Source organism: Schistocerca piceifrons, chromosome 3 (assembly GCF_021461385.2).
Source record: "Schistocerca piceifrons isolate TAMUIC-IGC-003096 chromosome 3, iqSchPice1.1, whole genome shotgun sequence".
Classification (NCBI taxonomy): domain Eukaryota; kingdom Metazoa; phylum Arthropoda; class Insecta; order Orthoptera; family Acrididae; genus Schistocerca; species Schistocerca piceifrons.
In genome coordinates, this window is record NC_060140.1 from 835,713,014 (window position 1) to 835,738,920 (window position 25,907).

At 39.1% G+C, this 25,907-nt stretch overlaps 2 protein-coding genes across 3 annotated transcripts in view; one reads left to right on the top strand and one right to left on the bottom strand.

The window, feature by feature from the left end:
* The window catches only part of LOC124789294, a 35,372-nt gene extending 13,760 nt beyond the window's left edge, over positions 1-21,612 (bottom strand). The window contains exons 1-2 of one of the 2 annotated variants that reach the window (XM_047256605.1): positions 21,200-21,612; positions 20,775-21,054 (exon numbers count right to left, since the gene is read on the bottom strand). In XM_047256605.1, the coding sequence (XP_047112561.1) occupies positions 20,775-21,050 (276 nt within the window). In that variant the 5' untranslated portion in view covers positions 21,051-21,054; positions 21,200-21,612. Of the gene's footprint in view, positions 1-711; positions 906-20,774; positions 21,055-21,199 lie in introns of those variants that run through there. The other variant, XM_047256606.1, reaches the window with a different exon arrangement.
* Positions 21,613-21,912: 300 nt separating this feature from the next.
* Positions 21,913-25,907, top strand: part of LOC124788058 (MTOR-associated protein MEAK7-like) — a 44,365-nt gene continuing 40,370 nt past the window's right edge. The window contains exon 1 of the mRNA XM_047255137.1: positions 21,913-22,120. Coding sequence (XP_047111093.1) covers positions 21,989-22,120 — 132 coding nt within the window. The 5' untranslated portion in view covers positions 21,913-21,988. The remainder of the gene's footprint in view (positions 22,121-25,907) is intronic.

Consider the following 25,907-nt stretch of genomic DNA (forward strand, 5'->3'; position numbering starts at 1 on the left):
CTTGAAGTAGTTCTGTAGAGATGAAGAGCCTTGCAATTGACAGAGTAACATGGAGAGCTGCAACAAACCAGTCTTCAGACTGAAGATGATGCTAACAACAACAATACTACTACTACTACTACTAATACTACAAGAATGTAGTCTACGAGGTCTTATAACTTTTGACAACTGAATTAGGTTACTCATTTCCACATAAACAACATATCTAAAAAGGAGTAGGTCACTTTCTATTCACTGAGCAGCATCTTTTGACATTGTTTTAAGTCATATAACATGATATCTGAAGTGTTACGCAGGTTACAGTGAGCGGGGGTAATAAACAGGTATGACCAGTATCTTTTAACACGTTTACATTTGCTATATCGAACCAAAAGTATTTTTTTCAAGCAATATGTTTTCTGAAATGTCATTTAAATAATCATACTGGTAGAGACATGCCTTAGATGGCCAACAAAATGAATTATTTATTACAATTACCCTAGCAGACATTTTACATAAGGTGTAAACCAAAGTCTCTTTTCTGAATCTGGACACATTTAATACATCAAAACAATCATTATCATACTCTTTGAAACTAGAAGACTCCACTGAATTCGTTATTTCTCTTGTTTTGTCAGTGTGACTTAATGGTGTGGGTTTCACCGGGTAACAGTGTGGGCTCTAAAAAAAACAAATACACAACAAATCTGTATCAAAGGATATGGTGGGTACCTGGAGTTGAACTCGGCTATAAATAGCAGTGCGACACCAACAACACTTCCAGTTTGGTTGTAGTCAGAGTCCAGGCACCGAGTACACACAATAGCACAGTGGGTAGCACCTGAAGATGATGACTGTGTTGGTCATTGAAATATTGTGTATAAAAATGGAATCAGCAACCCAGCTGAATATACAATGTGCTGAATTTGTTCAATCGCAAATATTTGAGAAATAATAGTTACATAGTGTTAATAGAGGTCAAGTGCATGATACTCTTTACATGTGCCCTCAAAAAGAAATCTACAGCATTAAACTGTGTGACGTCCTTTCTCCCCCCTCCACCACATCAGACAATACACCCATGTTTCCTTGTCTACTACTGTACATACATGTTATTCAGATGTGAAGGTACAATGAAGTTGAGTTGTGACTGTACCAGTACCAGGCTGAACTGAACCACGTTTTCCTACGTCTAGTGAAGGGCACAAGCTCTATCATGAGAAATGCAGTACCTATTAGCAGTAGAGGCATTAAGGGAAGGTGCCCAGTCAACATGATGGATAAACAGCTGTTCTCAATACACAATTATGGCCCAATAAGTTTGGTAAAAATATTACTAAATAACTTTTTAATAAGATTAACTTATTTCCGTCAAACATTTGGTTCAGTGAGATTCTGCTTTTATTTATTTTGTCAGAAAAACACTTGCCAATTGTGTACACACTCGTTTACAACAAAGGTAGCCTATTCATTCAATAGATATCCGTTTGCCTTGAAACAGATATTTGAGGTCAGGAAACAAAAAGAAAATGCACTGAGTGAAATATTGAAAACAGAGTGAGTATAAAATCATTCTGAAGCCCGGTTTTAGCATTTCTCCCGTAGCCATGACCAATGTGTAACATTTTATTCATGTGACCATCTGAATGGTCCAATAAAACTGTTTGTTAAAAGCCATTCACCATTCAACCCTTTTCCAAATAATCAAATGTGATGATATACTGCAAGTGCTGAAAAGAAATACTAACACTGATAAAAGTTTTTATTTTTCAGCATACTTTGACACTGCCAGCACTAAATTTTGAGTGTAGTTGTGTCTCCAAAGTATAATCATGGGTACATGTCTAGGTTACATCCAGAAGTCTTTCAGATTATGCTTCACATATTGTAAACAGTCCTCCTCTGAGCAGTTTTTGTCTGGGGTCAACAGAGGCTTACTCATTTATCTTCTTCTTATGCAGAATTCACTCAGGATATTACATATACTGTCATATGAATGCCCATCATAGCAAAAACTCACAAATCTTAACGAGTATTCCATTACAGTACCATAATGTTTATCAATCATTTCTCGAGAAGAAATCTCAACTGCATATCCAGAATGTGCCAGACCTGTCCTACTTTAAGTGCTGGCTGGAATGCAAAGAACTTCTCTCAACTCAACATCTTGGTCATTGTGAACTTTAAGAAACCTAATGGCCCTACGATATGCTAGTTATATCCATTTTTATAAAAAATGTTGCACCAGTCAGCTGTTGAGAATTATTTATGCATGACACCTTTATTAGCCTCAACATAAAACCACTAAAATAAGTTATTTAGCAGTGGTCTTGATACTTAACTAAATTTCCTCCTGCTTTGTTGAAGATCAAAAGATGTATTAATCAGTCTCTCCTCATATGACCAATTTCAACCTAGTTATTTACATATAATGTTTTTTGGTGAATAGAGTGGTATTCGACTTATGTACATATCAAAGCATGTCATCCAGAGATCAAATTTCTAGAAACTGAAGGAGAGCACAGTGTTTGGTGTGGGTAATGTCTCCCATGAAATGTTTATCTTTCATTTCTTAAAGCCTCCCCATAATAGACTTACTTTATGTTTGTAAGCTCACATAAATCAAATATGGCCACCATTGATTCCAAAAGAAGTAAAGTTGTTTCACAAAACATTACCATCACAGCCACATCTGTTGTTTTTCTGAGTTCCTCACAAATGTCCTGTCACATGCAACCTAATTTGGTGAAAGGAGGAACATGAGTGCTGGTGCTTCTAAAGAAAGGAGATTGTGATTTAACACAATGACAGTGATTATGTCCTTACAGACAGTGAACAAGCAAAGATAAGCATGGATGAAGAAAGAAGTTCTTTTAAAAAACCTATGCTACAATTCACTTTAACTGAATTACAGAAACCACTGAAAACCTATATCTGAATGGCCATACAGGGATTTTAACTCTGCTTCCCTGAAAAGTGGTCCAGGGTCTTAGCCACTGCATCCCTTTTCTATACTACTGCTTAAGATGGTGGTGGTGGTTGTTAGGGTGATTTGCAATTAGAGTACATGAAAAGCACTGTCAACAATTGTCTAAAAGACACTGTGGGTATCAAAACACATTCACTTTTTTCTATTATGCCACATTTGCCATCAGGTACACAGACAGTCAAACATGAAGGCTGTTGATTTATTGTGTAAGTAATTTATAAGGTCACCATCAAGAAAACAACTGAATAACTGATTGCTGCTTACACCACTTAGAAAAAAGTACACACTATTCACATCTTACAAAATTCCTGCAGATATTACAAAGTTCTGTTTAAAAACATAAACACTACCAAATAAAAAAGCTCCATAATGAAATTACTGCTAAATCGTGACAGGAAACAAATGATACATATTAGGTGATAGCAGACAAAGAACTGGATAAACAATCATCAGAAGGCAGACAACAGGATAGAATAATAGGAAAATCAATGATGAAATCCTCATGCGGTTTGTGCAAAGAAAGTGTATACTTACACATAACAGGCTTCTCAAGAGGACCAAAATTATTGTACATCATTACATTGAACACACTGAAATCTCTTGGATGGTGAAATAATGCTTGAGGGTTCTGATATCTATATTCTCATGAGGTATTCAGGATATGTACCCTATAACCATTACTGTTGTGACCGCTACAAGGTGTATTTTGCGGACATAAAATTGTCTACTTTTCTAACAATGGAAAATCCAGGATGGTGTAAGGACAGTATGATGAAAAGTTAGATTGCTAATCACCATATTGCAGAAATGGTCAGTCGCAAATAGGCGCTACAGAAATACTATCAAACAAGAAAGGTTTTGGCCAAAACGGCCTTCTTCGGAATTAGTGTGTGTGAGTTCTGTTTACGTGCGAGTTTGTGTGTACATATTCCAATGAAGGCCTTTTTGGCTGAAAGCTTACTTGTTTAACAGTCTTTTTGTTGTGCCTATCTGCAGCTCAGCATCTCCAATACATGGTGAGCAGCAATCTGTCCTTTTCATAATATTTGACTTTTATTTTAAGTACAGGCAGAGTAAGTTTCTGTGTGTTATGATGTTAAGTGCATATACAACAGTCCTAAACATTATTATATTAAACTTTAAAATAATACCTATGATAAGAAAGGCGTAAGTCTAAATTTTTTAATATTCTGAAACAAGGAAATGCCCTATCTCCTTAATTTTTTATAGGGTTGGTGGATGATACAATAATCCAAGTGGCAGGAGAGACAGATGACAAAATTACAACAATGTTGTTTGCTGATGATCTGATAGTATGGAAGAACAATGAGAAGGAAATACAAAACCAATTACATGTCTTGGGAAATGTTGGACATGAATATGACCAAAACTTTAAGCAAAGAAACGTGAGCTGGTGGTCACAACAAGAAAAAAAGGATTGTCCACAATAAACATGATACCGAGTAAGGAGCAACTGAAAACAGTGGACAGTTTGGGATACCTGGCAGGTAAATTGTACAAGAAACAGAAGAAATTATCAAGAGATAAGAGTGAATCAACAAAGCATGCCAACTGCTTCATGAGAAGAGAAATATGAGAGAAGTTATATGGAACAAAGAAGTCTCCTAAGTAAGAAGTTAATATGCATAACATATTATACACCAATTCTGTTGTATGCTGCGGAAACTCGCTCATGAAGGAAAGGGGAAAAGTAAGGTGTGAACAATAAAGATGATTCCAGAATGAGATTTTCACTCTGCAGTGGAGTGTGCACTGATTTGAAACTTCCTGGCAGATTAAAACTGTGTGCCAGACTGTGACTTGAACTCGGGACCTTTGCTTTTCGCGGGCAAGTGCTCTACCAACTGAGCTACCCAAGCACGTGCTTGGGTCGATCAGTTGGTAGAGCACTTACCCAAGAAAGGTAAAGGTCCCGAGTTCGAGTCTCAGTCTGGCACACAGTTTTAACCTGCCAGGAAGTTTCAATAAAGATTAAGTTTTTGAGAAGTCTAATATGTGTAACAATATTGGAAATGATGACAAATGAATGGATTATGGAATTAACACATGAGATATCTCTATAAAAGAAGAATGAAAAAAAGAAGATTAAGGTGGTAAGGGGATTTGGATGGATTACAGGAGATGAGGATCTGTAGGAATATGCACAAGATGGAGCCGGAAGCAGGAGACCAAGGAACAAGTGGCTAAAAGGAGTGGAAGAAAGCAACTAGAAGAGAAGACTGGGCCAGAGAAGCTGCAGGGAGGTGGTGGAATGTCTGGAGCAGACGGAAAGACTTGGGCTGCAAGCAGACCCAGGTAGTGGCAGGAAATTGTACAAGATGATGATAACAACTCTAGGGTTGAACATTACATTTCGGGAGGAAAAGAAGATTTTCTCAAAGAGTTAGTATGGTCTCAGGAAAAACCATTCATGTGAAATACAGTTCACATGTTGTCTTCATAATAGGTGAGAAGACAGATTCTGCCTTCTGAAAGGCACTTGAAAATATAAAGCAATACGGTATACTGTAACAAGTATACATAATCACTTAGAAAACTTAAAAAATATGTGAATTTATGACTGAAAGAGCCCAAAATGTTATACGAGGTGGACAATGCTCAATAGAAGCAAAAGTAACATCAACATATATAAACAATTCATCATGTATGATCAGCAACATACACAGATTGTCCCCTGATGATACTGTTGTCTACAGGAAAGTATTGTAGCTGGGTGAGTGTAAAAAAAACTCATAATGATAGCCCTCTTTAAATATGTGTAAAGGAAAGATAATGTCTACAGCAAAGAGAAACAATCTCATAGTATCTGATTGTACGATTATTGGTAAACTTCTGCAACACGTTACATTTTTTAAATACTTAGATTGTCACAATGAGATGATATTGAACTGGGACAAAAATGTGGAATGAATAGTAAAGATGAATGAAATACTCAGATTTCAGGGTTCTGAGAAAGCACTGTTCATCTATATAGGAAAACACATACAAAAACTACAGTGAACAAATCTAAAGTACCAGTTCATTATCACAAATAGCTGTCAAATAGGCACATTAGATGCTGAATGGATTCCGGGAGGATATTTGGTGTTTACCATCCCATCAATAACAATGTCATTGAGGACAGAGCACATCCTCGGATAAGGGAAGGATGGGGAAGGAAATGAGCTGTGTCCTTCTGAATAAACCATCTCAACGTTTGCCTTAAATGGTTTAGGAAAATCACAGAAAGGCTAAACGAGGATTGCTGGATTTGGATTTGAACTGTCGTCCTGCAAAATGCAAGTCCAGTGTGAAAACCACTGAGCTACCTCACTTGGTGAGAATGAATGAATGCAGAGACATGTTCCTATGTTTGTGAAATGTCAGTACAGCTCATACAAAAATGTTCTGGGGATGCTATCAGGATTTAAAAGGAAATACTTTTCATGTACTCTGCTAGTAATGAGAAGCTGAACACTAAAATTAAAGTATTTTTTCTAGATCTCAATCACTCCTACCAAAAATATCTTTGGGAACTGTTACTACACACCCCTGTCACTCTGTTTTATAGATTCTTCAATGGAGACGTTATGAAAATGGTTCACATAACTCTCATGTTTTCAGAACTAGCTTTTCCTTTGCTGCAAATAATTTCAGGAGTTAGTGTAACAATTCACCAAATTGTTGAAGTGTTGAGTTGCCAATAAGCAAATTAACAATACTGAGAAATTTGTGTGCTGCCTTTTATGTGTCTCTTTCTTGAGAACCAGGATTTGTCGAAAAACCAGCAAACCAAGTTCTTTGCCTTGTTTATGACCCTATCAACTCCTCAGCATCCAAACTATTTGGTGAGTTGTTATCTTTATTCAATTTGTTTATTTTCTACCAAGAACTACCCATTACCATATTCCCTCTTGTTGAACAATACCTAAAATAATGAACAGAAACCAGCATCTATAGTGGACTGATATGTGGCACAAACACACACACATAACAGAAAACAGCATTCACATTAGCTTTCAAGCTCTTACTCTTTTTCAAATAAAAATACACAAATTCACATACTCAACCACACAGACCCTTAACATACACTCCAGTGGCCAGGGTTAGACTGATTACTGGAAACAGCTGCCTGGGCTGATGGAGATGGGGTGGGGTATGGAAGGATGCACAAGGCAAGTAGGATGTAGCAGGATGGAATGATGCAGATCTTTTAACATGTTACTCAGCAGTTGAAAACAAGATGAAAGCAGTTCAGAGGATAGAGCATTAAGAAATAATTTATATATAGAGGGAAACATTCCACGTGGGAAAAATTATATATAAAAACAAAGATGAGGTGACTTACCGAACGAAAGCGCTGGCAGGTCGATAGACACACAAACAAACACAAACATACACACAAAATTCAAGCTTTCACAACAAACTGTTGCCTCATCAGGAAAGAGGGAAGGAGAGGGAAAGATGGAAGGAAGTGGGTTTTAAGGGTGAGGGTGAGGAGTCATTCCAATCCCGGGAGCGGAAAGACTTACCTTAGGGGGAAAAAAGGACAGGTAAGTCTTTCCGCTCCCGGGATTGGAATGACTCCTTACCCTCACCCTCACCCTTAAAACCCACTTCCTTCCGTCTTTCCCTCTCCTTCCCTCTTTCCTGATGAGGCAACAGTTTGTTGCGAAAGCTTGAATTTTGTGTGTCTATCGACCTGCCAGCGCTTTCATTCGGTAAGTCACCTCATCTTTGTATATATAGTGGCAAGGGGTGGGGGAGAAGAGGAAGGTGGAAATGAAAAGGGAGACAGGGAGGAGACAGAGTTGAAAACAGGAAGGGGAGCTGGGAGCACATGCCCATATTGGCAGCGGGGGACGGGGATGGGGTCGGGGGAGTGGTGGCCAATCCCCGTCCCAAATTTCCACTAACCTGTTTCCTGCTGCCTCACCTAACTTTTTCCCTTCTCTCCACACCACTCTGTCTCCTTTCAAATTGTATACTGCCTTCTCTCTCTCTGTCTCTCTTTTCCCCTCTCCCTTTCCCCACTCTTCATTTCCATTTTCCTTTCCTCCTCCCTCCCCCCCCCCCCTCCCCCACCAGAAAAATCACTTCCCTCCTCTATATCTCATAATGCCCTATCCTCCAAACTATTTTCGTCTTCTTGCGCAGCCGAGTCACTGTCTAAAAATATGCCTCACTCCATCCTGCTATACCCTATTTACCTCATGCATCCTTCCATATCCCTTTCAATAATCAGTAACTGATAATCAGTAATCACTTCAACTGCAGCCCTGGGTGTTTGGGTGTCTGTGTGTGTGAATGTGTCTACTCTTACAAGAAAAAGAGAAAAAGCTCAAAAGCTAATGCGATACTGTTTTCTGTTACATGATTCTATGCTCTATGCTCCACTACAGGTGAGTGGTTACCCCTACATTATTTTACGTGTTGTTCCATTATGATTAAACTTTCCTCCTGTTAATGTTCGTAATGAAAGCTGGCATGAACTATGCTAGCAAATGTCATACGAAAACTGAAAATTTGATTAAACCTCAAACAGAGATTGACTCACAATGTGCAAAACCAAAGAGATCCAGCAGTAGAAGGATTAGATTTCAACATTCCACAAGCACTATGCTCAACGAAGATAGGAAAAGTTAATGACAAGTTCTTCACTCCACTATTTGTGGCATTTAGTTAAAACTTGTTCCAATAAAGTTACAGCAAACACAAAAAAAGACACCCACAGAAAGTTTTAACTTTATTGTCTTCTTGCTGTTACATGTTTCTCCAAGAGTAAGCACATGAGATTAGTTTTCTGTGACACGGTATACAGTTTGCGTTCCACCGATTTCACTGGTGTGGTTTTTTCCGTAATCATTTTTTATTTCTGTATTTAAGTTCACATTCTGCCACATAGTTTGTTTTATGACTCACCAATGACTCACCAACTACTTATTTACTTGCAGTTCCAGAATGATTCTCATATCTCCTTTTGCCAACTTTCATTAGAACAACAATACTTGCCGTCAGGAACAAGACATAATAATTATCTGGACAGTGCCATCATATGTGTGTAATCAAAGACAGAACGAAACACTGACAATATTTTATTTAACTTCTACATTATTGTTTGAAATGTTGGTTGTGACAGACTGGTCTAATGAATTCTTCTCAGGTTATCAGCCGAGTGGTGGCGTTGTCTTGTCACAATGTTTCAATGAGTTTCATACCCATCATCTTCTGGCAAAGATGATGAGTACAAAACTCACTGAAACGTTGCGACAAGACGGTGCCACCACTCAGCTAATAACCTGACAAGAATTCATCAGTGGAATACGCCGAGAAAGACTGGTCTAAGCTGAAAGGTGACAGTGTGGTTGATAATTAGCATGTATTTTATGCATACTGAATTCTGACTAGTTAGTTAGTTAGTTACTAGTTTGACATTTATTGCAAAGTCAAGAAGGTGGATGCTATCTGGAGCTTTTATATTTTCAGATTTTTTCTTTACATCAACCTGGTCTGAAAAAGAGAACTAAACTAACATTAAAAAGTGGTATGTTTGTTTTTAAAAACAAAGCAACTTCCTGAACATGTCACAACAAGATGAGCAATAATACAGTAGAGCGTCGATTATCCGAAGTAATTAGGGGACACGGGTGTTCGGAAAACTGGTTTGTTTGGATAATCGAACTGTACATGTTTATTTGTCAAAAAGAAGTACTGTACAGTAAATTTATTCATAAAAACAGTGGCGAGCTTCATTGTTTTACGGCTGGTTGATCCATCAGTAGAATCAAGCATAGCTATAAAATTTGCTATGCTCGTCTTTTGTTTTTTTATATCCGAAATTGTCGACTTCCCCACCTTGTACTCATTGGATAAAGTGGTTGCAGATTCACTTTCTTCCAACCTTTTAATAATCTCGTAATTGTCCCTCATAGAAAGGACAACACGTTTACGTTTAAGCATTTTGTATCGTCAAGTTCACTTCTTCACGCAGCAGCACACAAGTGGTAGTAACAGAGAACAGAAGGTGACTGTTTACACCGTGAGAAGCTCTTCTTGGGGGCGCACAATCCTTCAAACTGCACGGAGCGGCACGCCTCAACTCTAAGCTGGCGCAACTGTTGCTGTGAACAGCTTTGATACTGCCGCTACTTCTACTGCCAGTGCCATGCCGACAGAAGTGTGCTGATTGTTGAAACACAGCGACTGGCGGCTTGGCCGGTCAGCAGCGCCTTGTGAAGGCCCCATTAGAAGCAATGTACCGCCAGCGGTGGCCCAGTGAGGCAACTACTGTGGGAAACTTGGTTTGGGAGGGGGATGATGGACGGTAGGGTGGGAGAGTAACAGGTGCGAGGAGTACACAGTTCGGTTAAGCGGTCGTTCAGTTGACTGACGTTCGAATAATCAAGGCTCTACTGTAATAATATATTAGTAAGACATACAAACTTTGATGATAGGCAATAAAATATCACTCTTACATCTACTGGTGGAGCTATGCACAAAAGCAAATCACTTGAAGACAATTAATCTCTGTTACATTACATTCTCAAATTGATTTACTGGTTGATATAATGAAAACCCATGAGAGTACATCAAGCAGAAAGGAGTCTTAGATAGGAAAAAGAAATGTGATGTACAAGAAGAACTGAAAGCTGTGATGGAATTTTATATAACACATATTTGTTGATCAAATATTTTTACTTTTTCAACCATATAATGGGCTGTTAATTTTCTCTCTCCCATTATTTCTATTTAACGACAACACTGTCAGCTCTAGCACTAAATGGGGCACCCAGGATCAAAACTGACAAAGTGAATTTGCGAAAATGAGTTTAAAGTAGAAGTATATCACTATCAGCTGAAACAAGAATATGTTTCAAAATCGGCCATGTCCTTGTATTATAGAGCACTGAACTGTTTGTTACGCAACAGAATGAGCCAAGCCTTGCAGGCAGTAAATTCATAGCTGGCCACATCAAGGAACAAGTAACAATCTTCATGTCGCAGCATCTTTGTCTGGAATCTTCTGTTACTATATTATGCAACAATGTGAGCATACGATTAGACAAAATATTCCTTATATTCTATATTCTTTGAAGTCATAATATTTCATTTTTATACTGTTAACATCAATCTTTTGCACTAATTTCCATATTCACAGGTTTCTTACCATTTTATAATACTGACATTGGGAAGTACTAAAGTCTGTGGAAAAGAGGAAAAACGCTAGCTCAAATGACACCACACACAGTGATCAAAGGCATTACTCTTCCTGTCTCTAAAACAAAAGACATTAAAAAAATCTTGTGTGGAAACACTTTGGCCCAACATAGGAAGATCTTCAGTCATTTCTGTTTTACAAAACAATAATATTGAAACATCTTGGACTGGTGCTGAGAGTTCCAACACAGTCACGCAAGTCTGCATCAATGGTTCGTGTGAAATGCCTTATGTAATCTACACCAGTATTCTACAATCCACCTTACGGTATGTGGTGCATGGTACCCTGTACCACTACTAGTCATTTACTTCCCGTTCCACTAGCAAATAGAATGAGGGGGAAAAATACTGTCTATATGCCTCCACATGAGCCCCAATTTTTTGTATCTTATACGCATGTTCCTTATACGCAATGTATGTTGGTGGCAGAGGTTTATTCTGCAGTCAGCTTCACATGCCGGTTCTCTAAACTTTCTCAGTGAAGTTCTTTGGAATGAATGTCTTCTTCCCTCCAGGGATTCCCACTTGAGCTCCCAAAGCATATCTGTAACACTTGCATGCTGATCGAACCTTCCGGTAACAAGTCTAGCAGCTCGCCTCTGAATTGCTTCGATGCCTTCTTTCAATCAGACCTGGTACATATCCCATACACTTGAGCAGTACTCAAGAATAGGTCGCACTAGCATCCTATATGAAGTCTCCTTTACAGATGAGCCGCACTTTCCTAGAATTCTCCTAACAAAACTGAAACTGACTATTTGCCTTTCCTAATACAATCCTCCCATGCTCCTTCCATTTCATATTGCTTTGCAACATTACATCCAGATATTTAAACAATGTGACTATGTCACACATGATACTGCTAATGCTATATCCTAACATTACGGGTTTGTTTTTCCAACTCATCCGCATTAACCTGCATTTTTCTACATTTAGAGCTAGCTGCCATTCATCACACTAACTAGAAATTTTGTCTAAGTCGTCTTGTATCCTCCTACAGTCACTCAATGACTACACCTTACTGTACACCATAGTATCATCAACAAACAACCACAGATTGCTGCCCATCCTGTCCACCAAATCATTTATGTATGTAAAGAATAACAGCGATTCTATTACACTTCCTGGGGCCATCCTGATGATACCCTTGTCTCTGATGAACATTCGCCATCAAGGACAACGTACTTAGTTCTAGAACTTACAAAGTCTTCGAGCCATTCACATATCTGTGAACCTATTCCATGTCCTCATACCTTCTCCAACTGCCTGCAGTGGGATACTGTGTCAAACATATTTCCCAAATCTAGAAATATGGAATCTGCTTTTTGCCCTTCATCCATAGTTCCTAGTAAATAATATGAGAAAAGGGCAAGCTGAGTTTCGCACAAGTGATGCTTCCTAAAACCGTGCTCATTCGTGGACATAAGCTTCTCGGTCTCATGAAAATTTATTATATTCCAATTGAGAATACGTTCAAGGATTCTGCAGAAAACCAACATTACGGATACTGGTCCGTAATTTTTTGGGTCCGTTCTTTTGTGCTTCTCATACACAGAAGTCATTTGCACTTTTTTCCAGTTGCTTGGGACTTTGGCTGAGCGAGAGATTCGTGATAAATGCAAGTTAAGCACAGACACACAAATCTCTACTAACCTTTGCTTGTCGTCATTTGTGTGTTCTCTTTTGATCCAAAGAGTGCGACAGCCTCTGCTTTCTCAGGAGTTTCTAAATTCTGTTATTAAACCACGGAGAATGTTTTCCATCCTTAATCCACTCACTAGGGACATAATTTTCTAGACCATAATTTACAATCTCCTTAAACTTTGCTCAATTTTCTCTATGTCGATCTTACTGCAATTAAGTGATGTCATTTCGCTGTCTAAGTGAGATGCTAAGAAGTGCTTATCTGCTCTTTCTAACAGAAATACTCTCCTAGCCTACTTGACTGACCTATTAATGTTTTTAAACATAGCTGCTACAAAGACATCATGATCGCTAATCCCTGTTTCTAAACTGATCGTGTGGACTGGCAAACTATCCAAAATTTTTGGGACAGGTGCTGCCATCTGAAAAGTAGGAGTAGTAGATCTTTGCACCACTAGGTGGCGAGAGCTGCGTATCTGATGAGTCAGTATGCGGACTGGCATTCAGCTGCCAGGACGTGTTGCATGTCCACAGTGATTTCTGTAATGCTCTGTGTTTAGTGAGTGCAATTTTATGATGGATCCGTGAACAGAACAGCGCGTGTATCAAATTCTGTACAAATCTCAGGAAAAGTGCTACGGAGACCCTTGCAATGATTCAACATGTGTTTGGGGGACAGAGCATGAGAGCAACAATCGTCCCAGCGGAAAAGCCCCGGCTCTCCAGGACCCAAAAAAGCGAGACAGGTGAAGAGCAAAGTGAAGAGCATGATCATCATTTTCTTTGACACCAAGGGAGTTTTGCACAAAGAATTCATCCCACCCAACCAAACAGTGAATTCCGCATAGTACTGTGACATTTTATGACGGCTCAGTGAAGACGTGCAGCGTCGATGGCCCAAACTTTGACGTCAAGGGAACTGGCAGCTGCATCATGACAATGCGCCCTGTCACAGGCCCTTGCTCACCAGGACCTTTTTGGCAAAAAAAACAACATGGCGGTTGTACCCCACCCACCGTACTCACCAGATTTGGCACCCTGCGACTTCGCGCTATTCCCAAAACTGAAACTCAAATTGAAAGACCATTGGTTCGACACTCTGGAGAGGATTCAAGAACCATCACTGGTGGTGATGAACACCCTCAAAGAACACGACTTTCAGAAAACGTTTGACTAGAGGCAGAAGTGCTGGGACCGGTGTGTACATGCGGATGGGAACTACTTCGAGGATGATGGTGACCATTACTCCAAAGGTAAGGTTTTCCATAGGTGGCAGCACCAGTCCCGAAAATTTTGTATAGTACTTCCTAGTTGCTCAAGACAGTTTTCAAAAAACATGTTCAAAAGTACTTTGCATGGCTATCTGTTGTAACCCCCACAACAAATCCTTAGGTATCCCAGTCTATACTCAGCAAGTGAAAGTCATGTCCAATCAGTATTGTACGATCTGGGTATTTACATGCTACTGACTGTAGACTTTCTTTGAATGACTCTACAATTGTCATAGAAGAATAAGGTGGCTGGTAAAAACATCCAAAAATTAACTTGGTTTCACCTAGACTTGCTATATGTGACCAGATAATTTACTATCACACTTAATTTCGACCTCAATAGACACAATAGACTTTCAGTGAGAGATATTCTGTTTTGTATTATTCTCAGTTTCTAAGGATGTTCTTGATATGTTATTATTTCATTTATGTTGAAATACTTTTTTATCACTATAAAGAAAAGTAACTGCAATGTCACTATTATCATTTATTTGTTTTTTCCAGAAGACTTTGGAATTTAAACACTGTACAGTTTTATTGAATATATATATATATATAATTGCAACAAAAACAGCCAAATCATAACTGAAAGTAACAAAAAATCAGTTAATTATGAATCAGATTTTACAAAACAATACAACGTAAGTAGTAAATCATTGAAAGATATTTTTAACGGGTTGTTACTGAACGAGAAAAATTTGGTGAATTAGGCATGGAGACAACATGAACATCACAGTGTTTATGGAATAATTTGGTAACTATTCCTAATATTTATTGACTTATCCAATTAAATGGTCCTAGTCCATGCTAGTGTTGATCTTTAACTAGAGCATGAGAAGACACTATCTAAACTAGTCAAATACAAGCATGATATGAGTTTACATCTTTTTCTCCCAAGCATTATGGTACATCACAGATTGGATCCATATCTACTTCTTCCTCAATTTTCTTATGGCCCTATTTTTCCTCTTACGGCATTTTAGTATATTAATTACATACAGTAGTTACACAGCTGAGAAATGTAAGGAAAACAATTAAACATAGATACATTTATAAGGCTCTAGGTTGTAGAGTAAGATTCTCTGGATTAACTGAAACTTTCAGTACTGCTTTGCACAACTAACTGACCTTTCGACTTTAACTTGGTCTCGGGCTACGCTACAGATCAGTATTTCACCACAACTAAGGTTTTGTATTCACGTTTGTTAGCTTCACCAAAGCATAACTGCCGTGTCACCTTCCAATCTAATCTATATCTTGGGCTAAGCAACAGATTGACTGCTACATACATACTTCGGAAACCATTATATGGTGTGTGATGGAGGAAACTTTGTACCATTACTAGTCACATCCTTTTCCTGTTCCACTTGTAAAAAGTGTGTGGGTTAAATGACTGTCTATATGCTACCATACAAGTACTAATTTCTCTCATCTTCATGGTCCTTATACAAAATGTATGTTGACAGCTGTACAATTATTCTGCAGTCAGCTTCAAATGCTGGGTCTCTAAATTTCCTCAATCGTCTTCCATGAAAAGAATGTAATGTTCCCTCCAGAGTTCCCACATGAGTTCACAAAACATGTCCACAATACTCGTGTGTTGCTCGCTCGCCTCTGCAATGCTTTCAAGTATTCCTTTAAACTGACCTGATAATAGAAATCCCAGACAGTAGAGCAGAACTCAAGAATGGGCTGCACTTTACAGATGTACCACACTTCCATAAAATTCTATCAATAAACTGAAGTGAACTGTTCACCTTCCCTAATATCATTCTTACAGGCTCATTCCATTTCATATTACTTGGGAATGTTACGGCTAAATGTTTAATCAACGTGACTGTGTCAAGCAGCACACTACTAGGCTGTATGCAAACATTACAGGATTGGAGAATGAGATTTTCACTCTGCAGCGGAGTGTGCGCTGATATGAAACTTCCTGGCAGATTAAAACTGTGTGCCGGACTGAGACTCGAATTCGGGACCTTCGCCTTTCGCGGGCAAGTGCTCTACCGACTGAGCTACCCTAGCACGGCTCACGCCCCATCCTCACAGCTTTACTTCCGCCAGTTTGGAAGGTAGAAGGCGAGGTGCTGGCGGAAGTAAAGCTGCGTGGACGGGGCGTGAGTCATGCTAGGGTAGCCCAGTCGGTAGAGCACTTGCCCGCGAAAGACAAAGGTCCCGAGTTCGAGTCTCGGTCCGGCACACAGTTTTAATCTGCCAGGAAGTTTCATTACAGGATTGTTTTTCCTACTCATCTGCATTAACATACATTTTTCTACATTCAGAGCTGGCTCCCATTTACCACACCAACTACACTGGTGTCCAAAACTAAAGCAACAAACTGCCATTTCCCTGTCCTTTGTCTAATTCAAGATATAATCATACAAACTGTCAACTGATGATATCAATATAATGGAAGGAAACATTCCCTCTTTCCTGATGAGGCAACAGTTTGTTGCGAAAGCTTGAATTTTGTGTGTATGTTTGTGTTTGTTTGTGTGTCTATCGACCTGCCAGCGCTTTTGTTCGGTAAGTCACCTCATCTTTATATAAACTGTCAACTGATGTGTTTATGATTGTGTTCTGCAGTGAAGATGGTATCCTGACCAATGGACAACCATGCCAGCAATGACGTCAGGGGCCCTACCTATTGGGCAGTATTTTCAGGGCAGTCCCACGTTCACAATTGCTGTGTACGCAGTCACAGACCATACAGTACGGCACACAGAAGACACCTATAGATGCTCTACTGTGAAGGATCATAGAAAGAATGGAAGCAGGAGAGTCGCAAACTGTTACAGCCTGAAGGCTTAATGTGAATTGGATGAGGAGACAGTTTATAGAGCCTGAAACTGTATCCCAGAGACCAGAACAGGGTCAACCATGTGTGACATCACAAAGAGTGGACCGTTAGTTGGCTGTAAGGGCATGACGGTACTGCCTTCGCACTGAACTGCAACTGGCATGTGACCTCCCAGCATCCCCTGGATGTGTTGTATCGAGGCAAATGTTGTACAGAAGGCTTCAGCAGAGACGTCTTCATTGTTGGAGACCTTCTGTCTGTTTACCTCAGGTATGTCTTCACAGAAGGGAATGTTTAGGGTGAAACTGTCAACATGGCACCTGGACAGTCATAAGGTAGGCCAATGTTGTTTTCACAGGTGACTCTCAATTTGGTCTGGAGAGTGATTCTCAATGGATACACATCTGGAGGGCACGTGGAACACAAATTCGGGACCCAGACATTGTGGAAAGAGGCCGATATCGAGGAGGATCCCTAATGGTGTCGGCAGGGATTATGTTGGCCACTCGAACTCCTCTTCATGAAACTGTATGGGTGAAACGGCAAGATTTAACTGCTGTCAGGTATCATGAGATCTTGGGATCTCATGCGACTTTGTATTGATGGACGATAATGCTCGACCTCATAGAGCACTGATGGTTGATATTTTTTGGGAAATGGAAGATATTGCACGGATGCCATGGCCTGCTCACTCTCCCGATTTCAATCCCATGGAGCATGTCTGGGATGCACTATGGAGATGGGTTGCATACTGTCAGCATTCACCAACCATTCTCCAAGGCTTGTGAGCAGCTCCGCAGGAAGAATGGGCAATTATTGTCTCAAGATGAGTGTGATAAAACCATTCACAGCATGTCCCATCATCATCAGGCCTGTATTGCTGCCAGAGGTGGTCACATCCCATAGTGAGCACATTAACCAGTTGTCAGAATGCATGTACAAATCCGTTAAGTTGGGAAAAAAAAACAGAGAACATTTTTGTCTACCATTATGCATGTTGCAGTTGATTACATTCTGTATTCTTTACATTGTTTCTACTTTAATATCACCTGTTTATACTGTTTTGTGGCAAAATAAAAGCAATTCTGCAAAATTTCTGTTTGTTGCTTTAATTTTGTACACAAGTGTAGAAATTTTGTCTAAGTTATCTTGCATCATCCTACAGTCACTCATCTTTGGCACTTTCCCTTACACCACAGCATTATCAGTGAACAACCACAGATTGCTGCCCATCCTCATCCTGCCCACCGAACCATTTATGTATGTAGAGAATAACAGTGATTCTATTACACTTCCCTGTTCGCCAGATCATTTACGTATATAGAAAATAACAGCAGTCCTATCACACATTCATGTTGCACTTCTGACAATACCCTTGGCTCTGATGAACACTTGCCATTGAGGACGATGTACTGCCTTCTATTACTGAATAAATCCTCAAGCCACATACAATTATGGAACCTAATCTGTATGATCATTGTACCTTTGTTAACAGTCTGCAATGAGGCACCACATCAAACTTTAAATTGAATTTCGCACGAGTGATACTTTCAAAATCAGACATCCAAATAGGAAGTACTCTAAACCTCAACTCGGAACAACAAGAAAGAATGTGTTTCGCAGGATTGTAGATAAACTTCAACTAATACAGCAACTTAGTAACTAAAAATTAAATGAATGGGCTCTGGTAAAGTGACTATAGCATTTTTGAAGCTAAGCTTCCTAGGTGCATGAAATAGATAGATTACAATCAGCTTTATTATCAGTTTTGACTTATGGCCACATGAACTCTTAATGCAAATACAATCCTAAAACTCGTTATTGTTTAGTGAGAAATCAAGAGTTTCGCGCTACAGATTAGGATATTATGAGAGACAAGAAAACAAATAAATAGATCAGGGAACAGACTGGGGAGGAAAATTTAATAACATATCTTCATCTATCCCTAACTACTGCAACATATATCAACTTCAAGCACTTGACTGTACTCAAAACTTGGACTTCGTCCACATTTTTTTTTACACCCCAAGGGTTTCCTCCATTACCAAACTGATAAATTCATAATGCCTCAAGATGTGTTCTATCAACTAATCCTCCTTTTACTGAAGTTAAGCCCTAAATTTATTTTCTCACCATTTCAATTCAGTATCAGCTCATTAGTAATCCGGCATACCATCTAATCCTCAAGCATTATTCTGTATATCACATTTCAAAAGCTTCTATTCTCTTCTTGTTTGTTTATTGACCACAACTCACTCTTGTCAAAGACTACACTCTGACAAGTACCTGTAGAAAAGACTTCATCACACTTACATTTCTCTTTCCCAGAAAATTTTTTTCTTGCTATAGCCTGCCTGCATTTTGTATCCTCTCTACTATGGCCATCATCCGTTATTTTGCTGACCAGTTAGTCAGAACTTATCTACTACTTTCAGAGTCTCACTTCCTTCCTAACCTAAACAGTCTTCTACGTCTTTTGCCCTCTGACTGAATTACAGTCTCATCAGAGAACCTCAAAGTTTTTATTTCTTCTACTTGGACTTTAATTCTCTTCTCAAATTTTTACTCACTACACCCCAGTCAGTAATAGGAAGCCAGGTAAGTACATTGTCACTTGGCCAAGGAAGTTCCTTCCTGGAGTACTCAACATGAACTGTATCATGGCTTGCGCAGAATGTGTGTAGGTGTAGAAAATCCCAAGACAGTGACATAATAGATGGGTAAAAGAAATCATAAAATGTGCAGTGCTGACCAACATGGATATGATAGTAAGTGTGGTTTTATAGGGTCTGAACTATAAGGTTATCAGTTCCTCCATCATTGGGGGACTCCACTGTTAATGGTAATGAGAAGAATACACAGACACCTTTCCCACTGTCAGATCTATTTGTTATAATACATTATAGTAGTTCAGACTAAAATAATAACAAGTAGCACAGGAATGTTCGGACAGCTAAGAAATACAGTTAGTTTATGGAAGTCAAGACAGAAGTATTCCATTCAAGCAAGCGGAGATAGTGTCAGGGGGTGTTAGTGCAGGGACGAATGTAGCTCAGAGTCACCTAGGGCTAATTACTGGTGCACAAGGCAAACCCACCATAAAAAAGGATTGTTCTGCAGAAGAATGCAATGGATGGAGAAGTCTAGAGGAGGGAGGGAGATTAGGTTTAATGTCCCATCAACATTGAAGCAATTAGAGAAAGATCAAAAGCTTAGACTGCTGCAAGGATAGAGAATGAAATTGGACACGCTGTTTCAAAGGAACAATCCCGACATTTAGGCTACCTAGAGCAATTTATGGAAATCACAGAAAACAATCAGAATGGATAGATGCAGATCTGAACCATTGTTCTCTTGAATGCGAGTTCAGTGTGTTAATCACTGCGCCATACTGCTTGGTCTAGAAGAGGGCTTTATTTAGCAGTGGACATCAAGTGGTTAGGTGTGAAGATGAATCCTTCACATGGAAATTCATGCATGGGTATTATGAATAAATATGGTAGAAATGTGAGATACGGGAAGTTACTTGAGCAATAATAAGTTCTTTTATTAAGGATACCAGAACCAAAAGAAAATGAAGAATATACCACCATCCATAAAAGCAGATGAAAAGTATACCATAAATATAAAATTGCTACTGCAAACTGGAATACAAGATAGCTGTACGGGAGAAATAAGTCCCGTCAGTCACTTATTTGTTTAGTAACAACAGGAGGACACTCCAGTCAAAAATATTACTGAGGACGTGAAAAACAACTGGTATAGTAAATATAAACAGTGCTCATGTCAAAAGGAATCTGATATAAAAGTCAATACGGCCATTTTCGCAATTTAGCCGGATCTGGGGTCTGTAAACAGTACAATTACTTGCCTGCTTCAGATATTTCATGTTCTTGAAAAATCGATCGGATTTCATATTATATAGACACTTCTCGACTGGGCAATGATACTGAAATATTGTTTGTGAATCGCCTTTCTTCAGTAAATCAATATTCGCTTTTTTATGGTGTTTACTAAGATGCATATCCAAATTCGACGTATTAAGAAATGTGCCACTGCAGCCTTCTTCAGGGCACGGAATATTTTTCTTAATTCCTGACAGCTCTGATGGCAAAGGGCAGACTTTTTTAACGGTCCAGTTACTCATTATTCTGTAACAAAAAAAGACTATTGGTACACAATAAATATGAACACGTAAAAATTGCTGCCTTAACGAACAATCGCTCACATGCAGGACGAAAGATAAATGAAATCGAATGCATGTTTTTTATACTCGATATAAAATATTATACTAACAGGTTAACTTTTTCGTACAGTTGATCGGTTGGGATTCAAGCCGCTTCGAATAGTCTCCACGAAAAGCAGTTCACTCTAGCCTCTCCCTGTGAAAAATAACTACAACCGGCAGCATACATATGTGTAATAATACTGCACCAATACAAACGCAGTTGACCTACGGCTGAACAATGCGAATGTGCCGCAGTAATAAAAACTACTGCAACAAACATCGTTACAATTACAGTCTATCAATCAGCAGTATTGATTAGCATGAAGCAGACGATGTCATAACGTTGGTATAAAACCAGTTCTTCCTTCACATATAAACTAACAATTGGCCGCGCAAATTTTTATAAATCTTTGCATAAAGGACAACATTTATTAGTATCCCAAACTACCACAAACAAAGTTGTTTACGGATATGACGTTCAGCACCAATGCTCACAATCAAACTCATGGACAAAGATTATTGAGCTGTCTAAGTTCATCAGGAGATATAACACATTGATGAGAAGAAAAATTCCCAGGAATTGTTGTCCTTTTATTCTTGAACCCCGTACCCGCAAGTTTCAAGCAAACGACAGAAAACATGAAGCGAATGTCTCTTGATATTATCAAGCACAAGAGGATTCATCATTTTTAAGTGAGGTTAGTAAAACATTTTCAACAAGTAAGTACAGGAAGCAGTGTGGAATATCTTCATCAAATCATTTTTGAGACATCAAGTGACAGGAGTGAGGGACAAATATAGCAGATGGATGTTTGGGATTGCTAGTGGACATTGTTAAATAAAGTACACCGGGTAAAATGGGTCAGCAATCAAGCAAGACAAATGTTAATTCGCACAGGAGTCTTGCTAATGATGAAGAAAAAGCACTTCTGTCTTATTTTAAGACTATTTGTAAAGGAAAGAAACATGCAAATAGAGAAGACTTTAAGGTATGCTTCATTGTATCACAAAACAATAGGGTAATTGCAAGTTACCATCAATATATTAAAAACGCGTTGTGCATCGAAAGCCATAGTGACAGTTTTGTTTCCTACCATTAAAATACAAATAACAGGGACAATACCTTCAAAATCGGCCGTGTATATACAGTCTTTATTACACTGAGTGGCGTTAAGAGATGGAAATCGTATTTTACCTGTATGAAAAAGTAAATCGTTTTTAAGGAAAGTAGTTGAATCTATACACCAGTGGTTGCGCTGTAGATTATCATACTTAAATACGTATTGAGAGATGCTGCGCAAATTGTAATTTCATTAGTCTGTTGCCATAGTCTTTGTGAGCTTTACTATTGGGAATGTCCAGTATTATATAGAATATCAAGGTTGTATATGCAGTCAGATGACTGTACAAATGTTAACATGATTGCCTCAAAGTCCAGACACTACACATACTGAATAAAGGGATGTGAATATGATGAATAATGATTCAGCAGAACCCACGAGAAAATAGTTTTCGAAACATCATACTAGGATCAATGTTTTTTAATCAAATCATGGCAGGCGGTAGATGGAGGAATGTTTATCATTAATAGAGCAGCACATTCAATATATTAATAAACATTGGTCCACCCACTTCTTCCATGATTTAATTAAAACATTGATTCACTCACTCAGTGGTTACACAGGCACCTAAGAATACAGCCTAAATTTTATGACATATTCTGTTTTACGAGACAAATTCTGCACGATATATTCTATTGCGTCACCACGTAATCTTGTACACTCCACATTATGACAACTGTTGCACACTGAATGACACAATAACATACCCCCCAAACACATTGTCACCACATAATTAAACTGCTAGAGCAAGCAACCTCTTCATCCAGTGCACCTTCTACTCAACATATCACTTCCACTCCAAAACAAACACACCATGGTCTCTCTGACATACCGCAACACTTCACGGCACAGCACAACTAAGTCTTGGGTCAAAGAAGGTGGGTGGTATCCCATAGCCAAGTATACGAAGTGAGAGGGCATGAAGAGGAGTGGGCAGAGATGGAGGAGGAGGAAAATGTGTACAATACGTGTGTAATGCATATGCATTCAAAGCCACATGCTAGAGGCTAGTATATAAAAATAAGAAAGAATGAGTGACTGTGAAATGTCTTTTCATTAATATGGTTTGTACTAACCTCAACTGCAGTTATAAGTTGTGATACTACTGTAGAGATGCGTACGTGATAAATAATAGTAAAGAAGTTTAAGCCATGAGTGATTTACAACTTGTGCCCATGATGACTCTTCTCATAATCTGTATTTATATACTTCTTATAATCTACAGGTTTTGTGCTATAATCCACCAGTGCTTAGATGTGCAGTTTTGCGCCATTCCCGTTAACAAGCATCGTATAATGCAGGCTACAGGCACATTTTTCTCGGTGTGGAATACCCTTGATACATAATGCCGAAGGTGCCTTTGCTAAATCGGCCTCTCCAGTATATTGAGTTGCTTGGCAACTTATTGGATATGGGTAGTATCATTTCAGTTAAGACTAAAATGATGATTAAGGAGGCATGAAGCACCATCCTTTACATTACAGTATGTGAGACATTGGACAATGAGTCAGTGACTGTTATATTGAAAGATGAGGAATACAGAAGTCTCCGATTCCATCCGTCTGCTTTAACCCATTTAACCCATGATGTCACCAACATGGCGGAAACGACCACTCTCAACGTTTCCAATACGGCATCTATGATGTCATTACATAAACGACGACAAAAACGAAAATACATATAAAACCAACACACACACACACACACACACACACACACACACACACACACACACACACACACACACACCTCTCCAAAAATATAATCAAACTAACAGGACCATTGCGGGAAATTGGGGGTTTTTGGGTAGGGGCAAACTAAATATAAACACATACCGACACACTCCACAATCCCAAACCACACAAAATGACGACATAAAAACACCACAAAATTCCCAAATTCCACTACACTTACAATATCAACAGCGATCAGTCACTTCCCTTCACCTACATAGCTCAACCGGAATTGTCGATACCACAAAATAAAAACCAACTACTCCAAAAATTGTAATCACACCACAACTATTGATACCACAAAACCAACACCTAAAACAACAAAAATTGGAATCGGACATTTCCCTTGACATATATGGTCAACAGCAGCTCATAATCCCAAAACACGCATAGCTACGACGACACATTGGAATCGAACACTTCCCTTGACCTATATAGGTCAACAACAGCGCACGATATCAAAACACACGTAGCTACGATGACAAATTGCAATCGATCACTTCCCATGACCTATGTAGCTCAAATACAACTGACGATGCCAAAAAAATTGAAATAGAGTACTTCCCCCTAAAATACATAAATCAACAAGTGCCGAAACCAAAACATCAACCGCCAACATGTGCAGTAAATAACACCAATCCAACAACACATGAAAACCCCTCCGAACATCACAACACACAGACAATAGACCCAAGAAAATGACTGCTTACCGAAAGAAAGTTCAGGCGCTACACACTAACCCCCAACTCTCATATTCTGCTTGCATACATCACATTTCACTATCTCCATTACAAGCCCAAAAAGTTGCAGAAACTTAATGACGGACAACATGTCGCCCCCCATTTCAGCCTGCAAACGCACGCTATTAAACATAGAAGCCACATCCATACCCAACAAAAGAAGCCCACATTGAATTAAACCACTTACCGCAAACCAATAACATCAAACGACATTGCAATAACAAACACAATGGAAACTTAATTCTTAACTCACTGAAACTAATTTCCATTCTATAACAGTCACGACCGATAAATGCACACTTCAAGCACCAACACCCAAATGAACCCAGTACACCACCAGAGGACACCACCAACTGCAACAAGACATCTACAAATAAACTCTGTGCTGTCATAACGTCACACAGCACAACACTCTTACGTCAAGGGTCAAAGCTGATGGGCGGGATCGGACGCCTCCGTTGACAGCCCCAGAAGTGGCAACCTTCCTTCATTGAGTTCCAAGAACTGTAGTCCAAGACTATAATGCTTGCTTAAATGTTGCAACAAATCTTTTTCTTCCCTTTATGGGATGTAGCTCCTTTCTTGTCCTATTTTTTGAGCTTGCATGTAGGCCATTCATCACCATCATGACTCTTTTGTGACACTTGTCTTGTGTGTCCAGTACAGCTGTATGTTGGACTCGGAAGCTATCTGAAATGCCATTGGAGGTGCCATTTTTTATTCTCACAGATGAGCTTATTATCCATGGGTTTGTTTAGCCAAGCTTCACACCTATTGAGATAGGTAGAATTGGCATTAAAGATGCCACTTTCAGCTAAATGCAACTACATTGCTGGCCACTAAAATAGCAGCACCACAAGGGTGGCATTCAACAAACATCAAACTGGCTTGAAGTGGGCAAGATGTTTGGATATGCAAATTATTTGCATTTCAGCACTACTGTACAATGTAGATAGGCTAAGATTGATGGCATACACATTCTATGTAAGGAAAGATTGTACAGTGAGTTTCTCTTTCAGATGTCGCATTTAAAAGTTGTTTGTTCGTGAAGAGATAATTGCGTGGCTCGTGTGAGAGGTAGACACGCCTACCACCAAGTGTCAGTCTTTGAGAGCGGTAGAGTTGTGATGTGTCGAGACTGCAGTTTATCGTTCCGCTATATTGTTGCTGATATCAATCAGC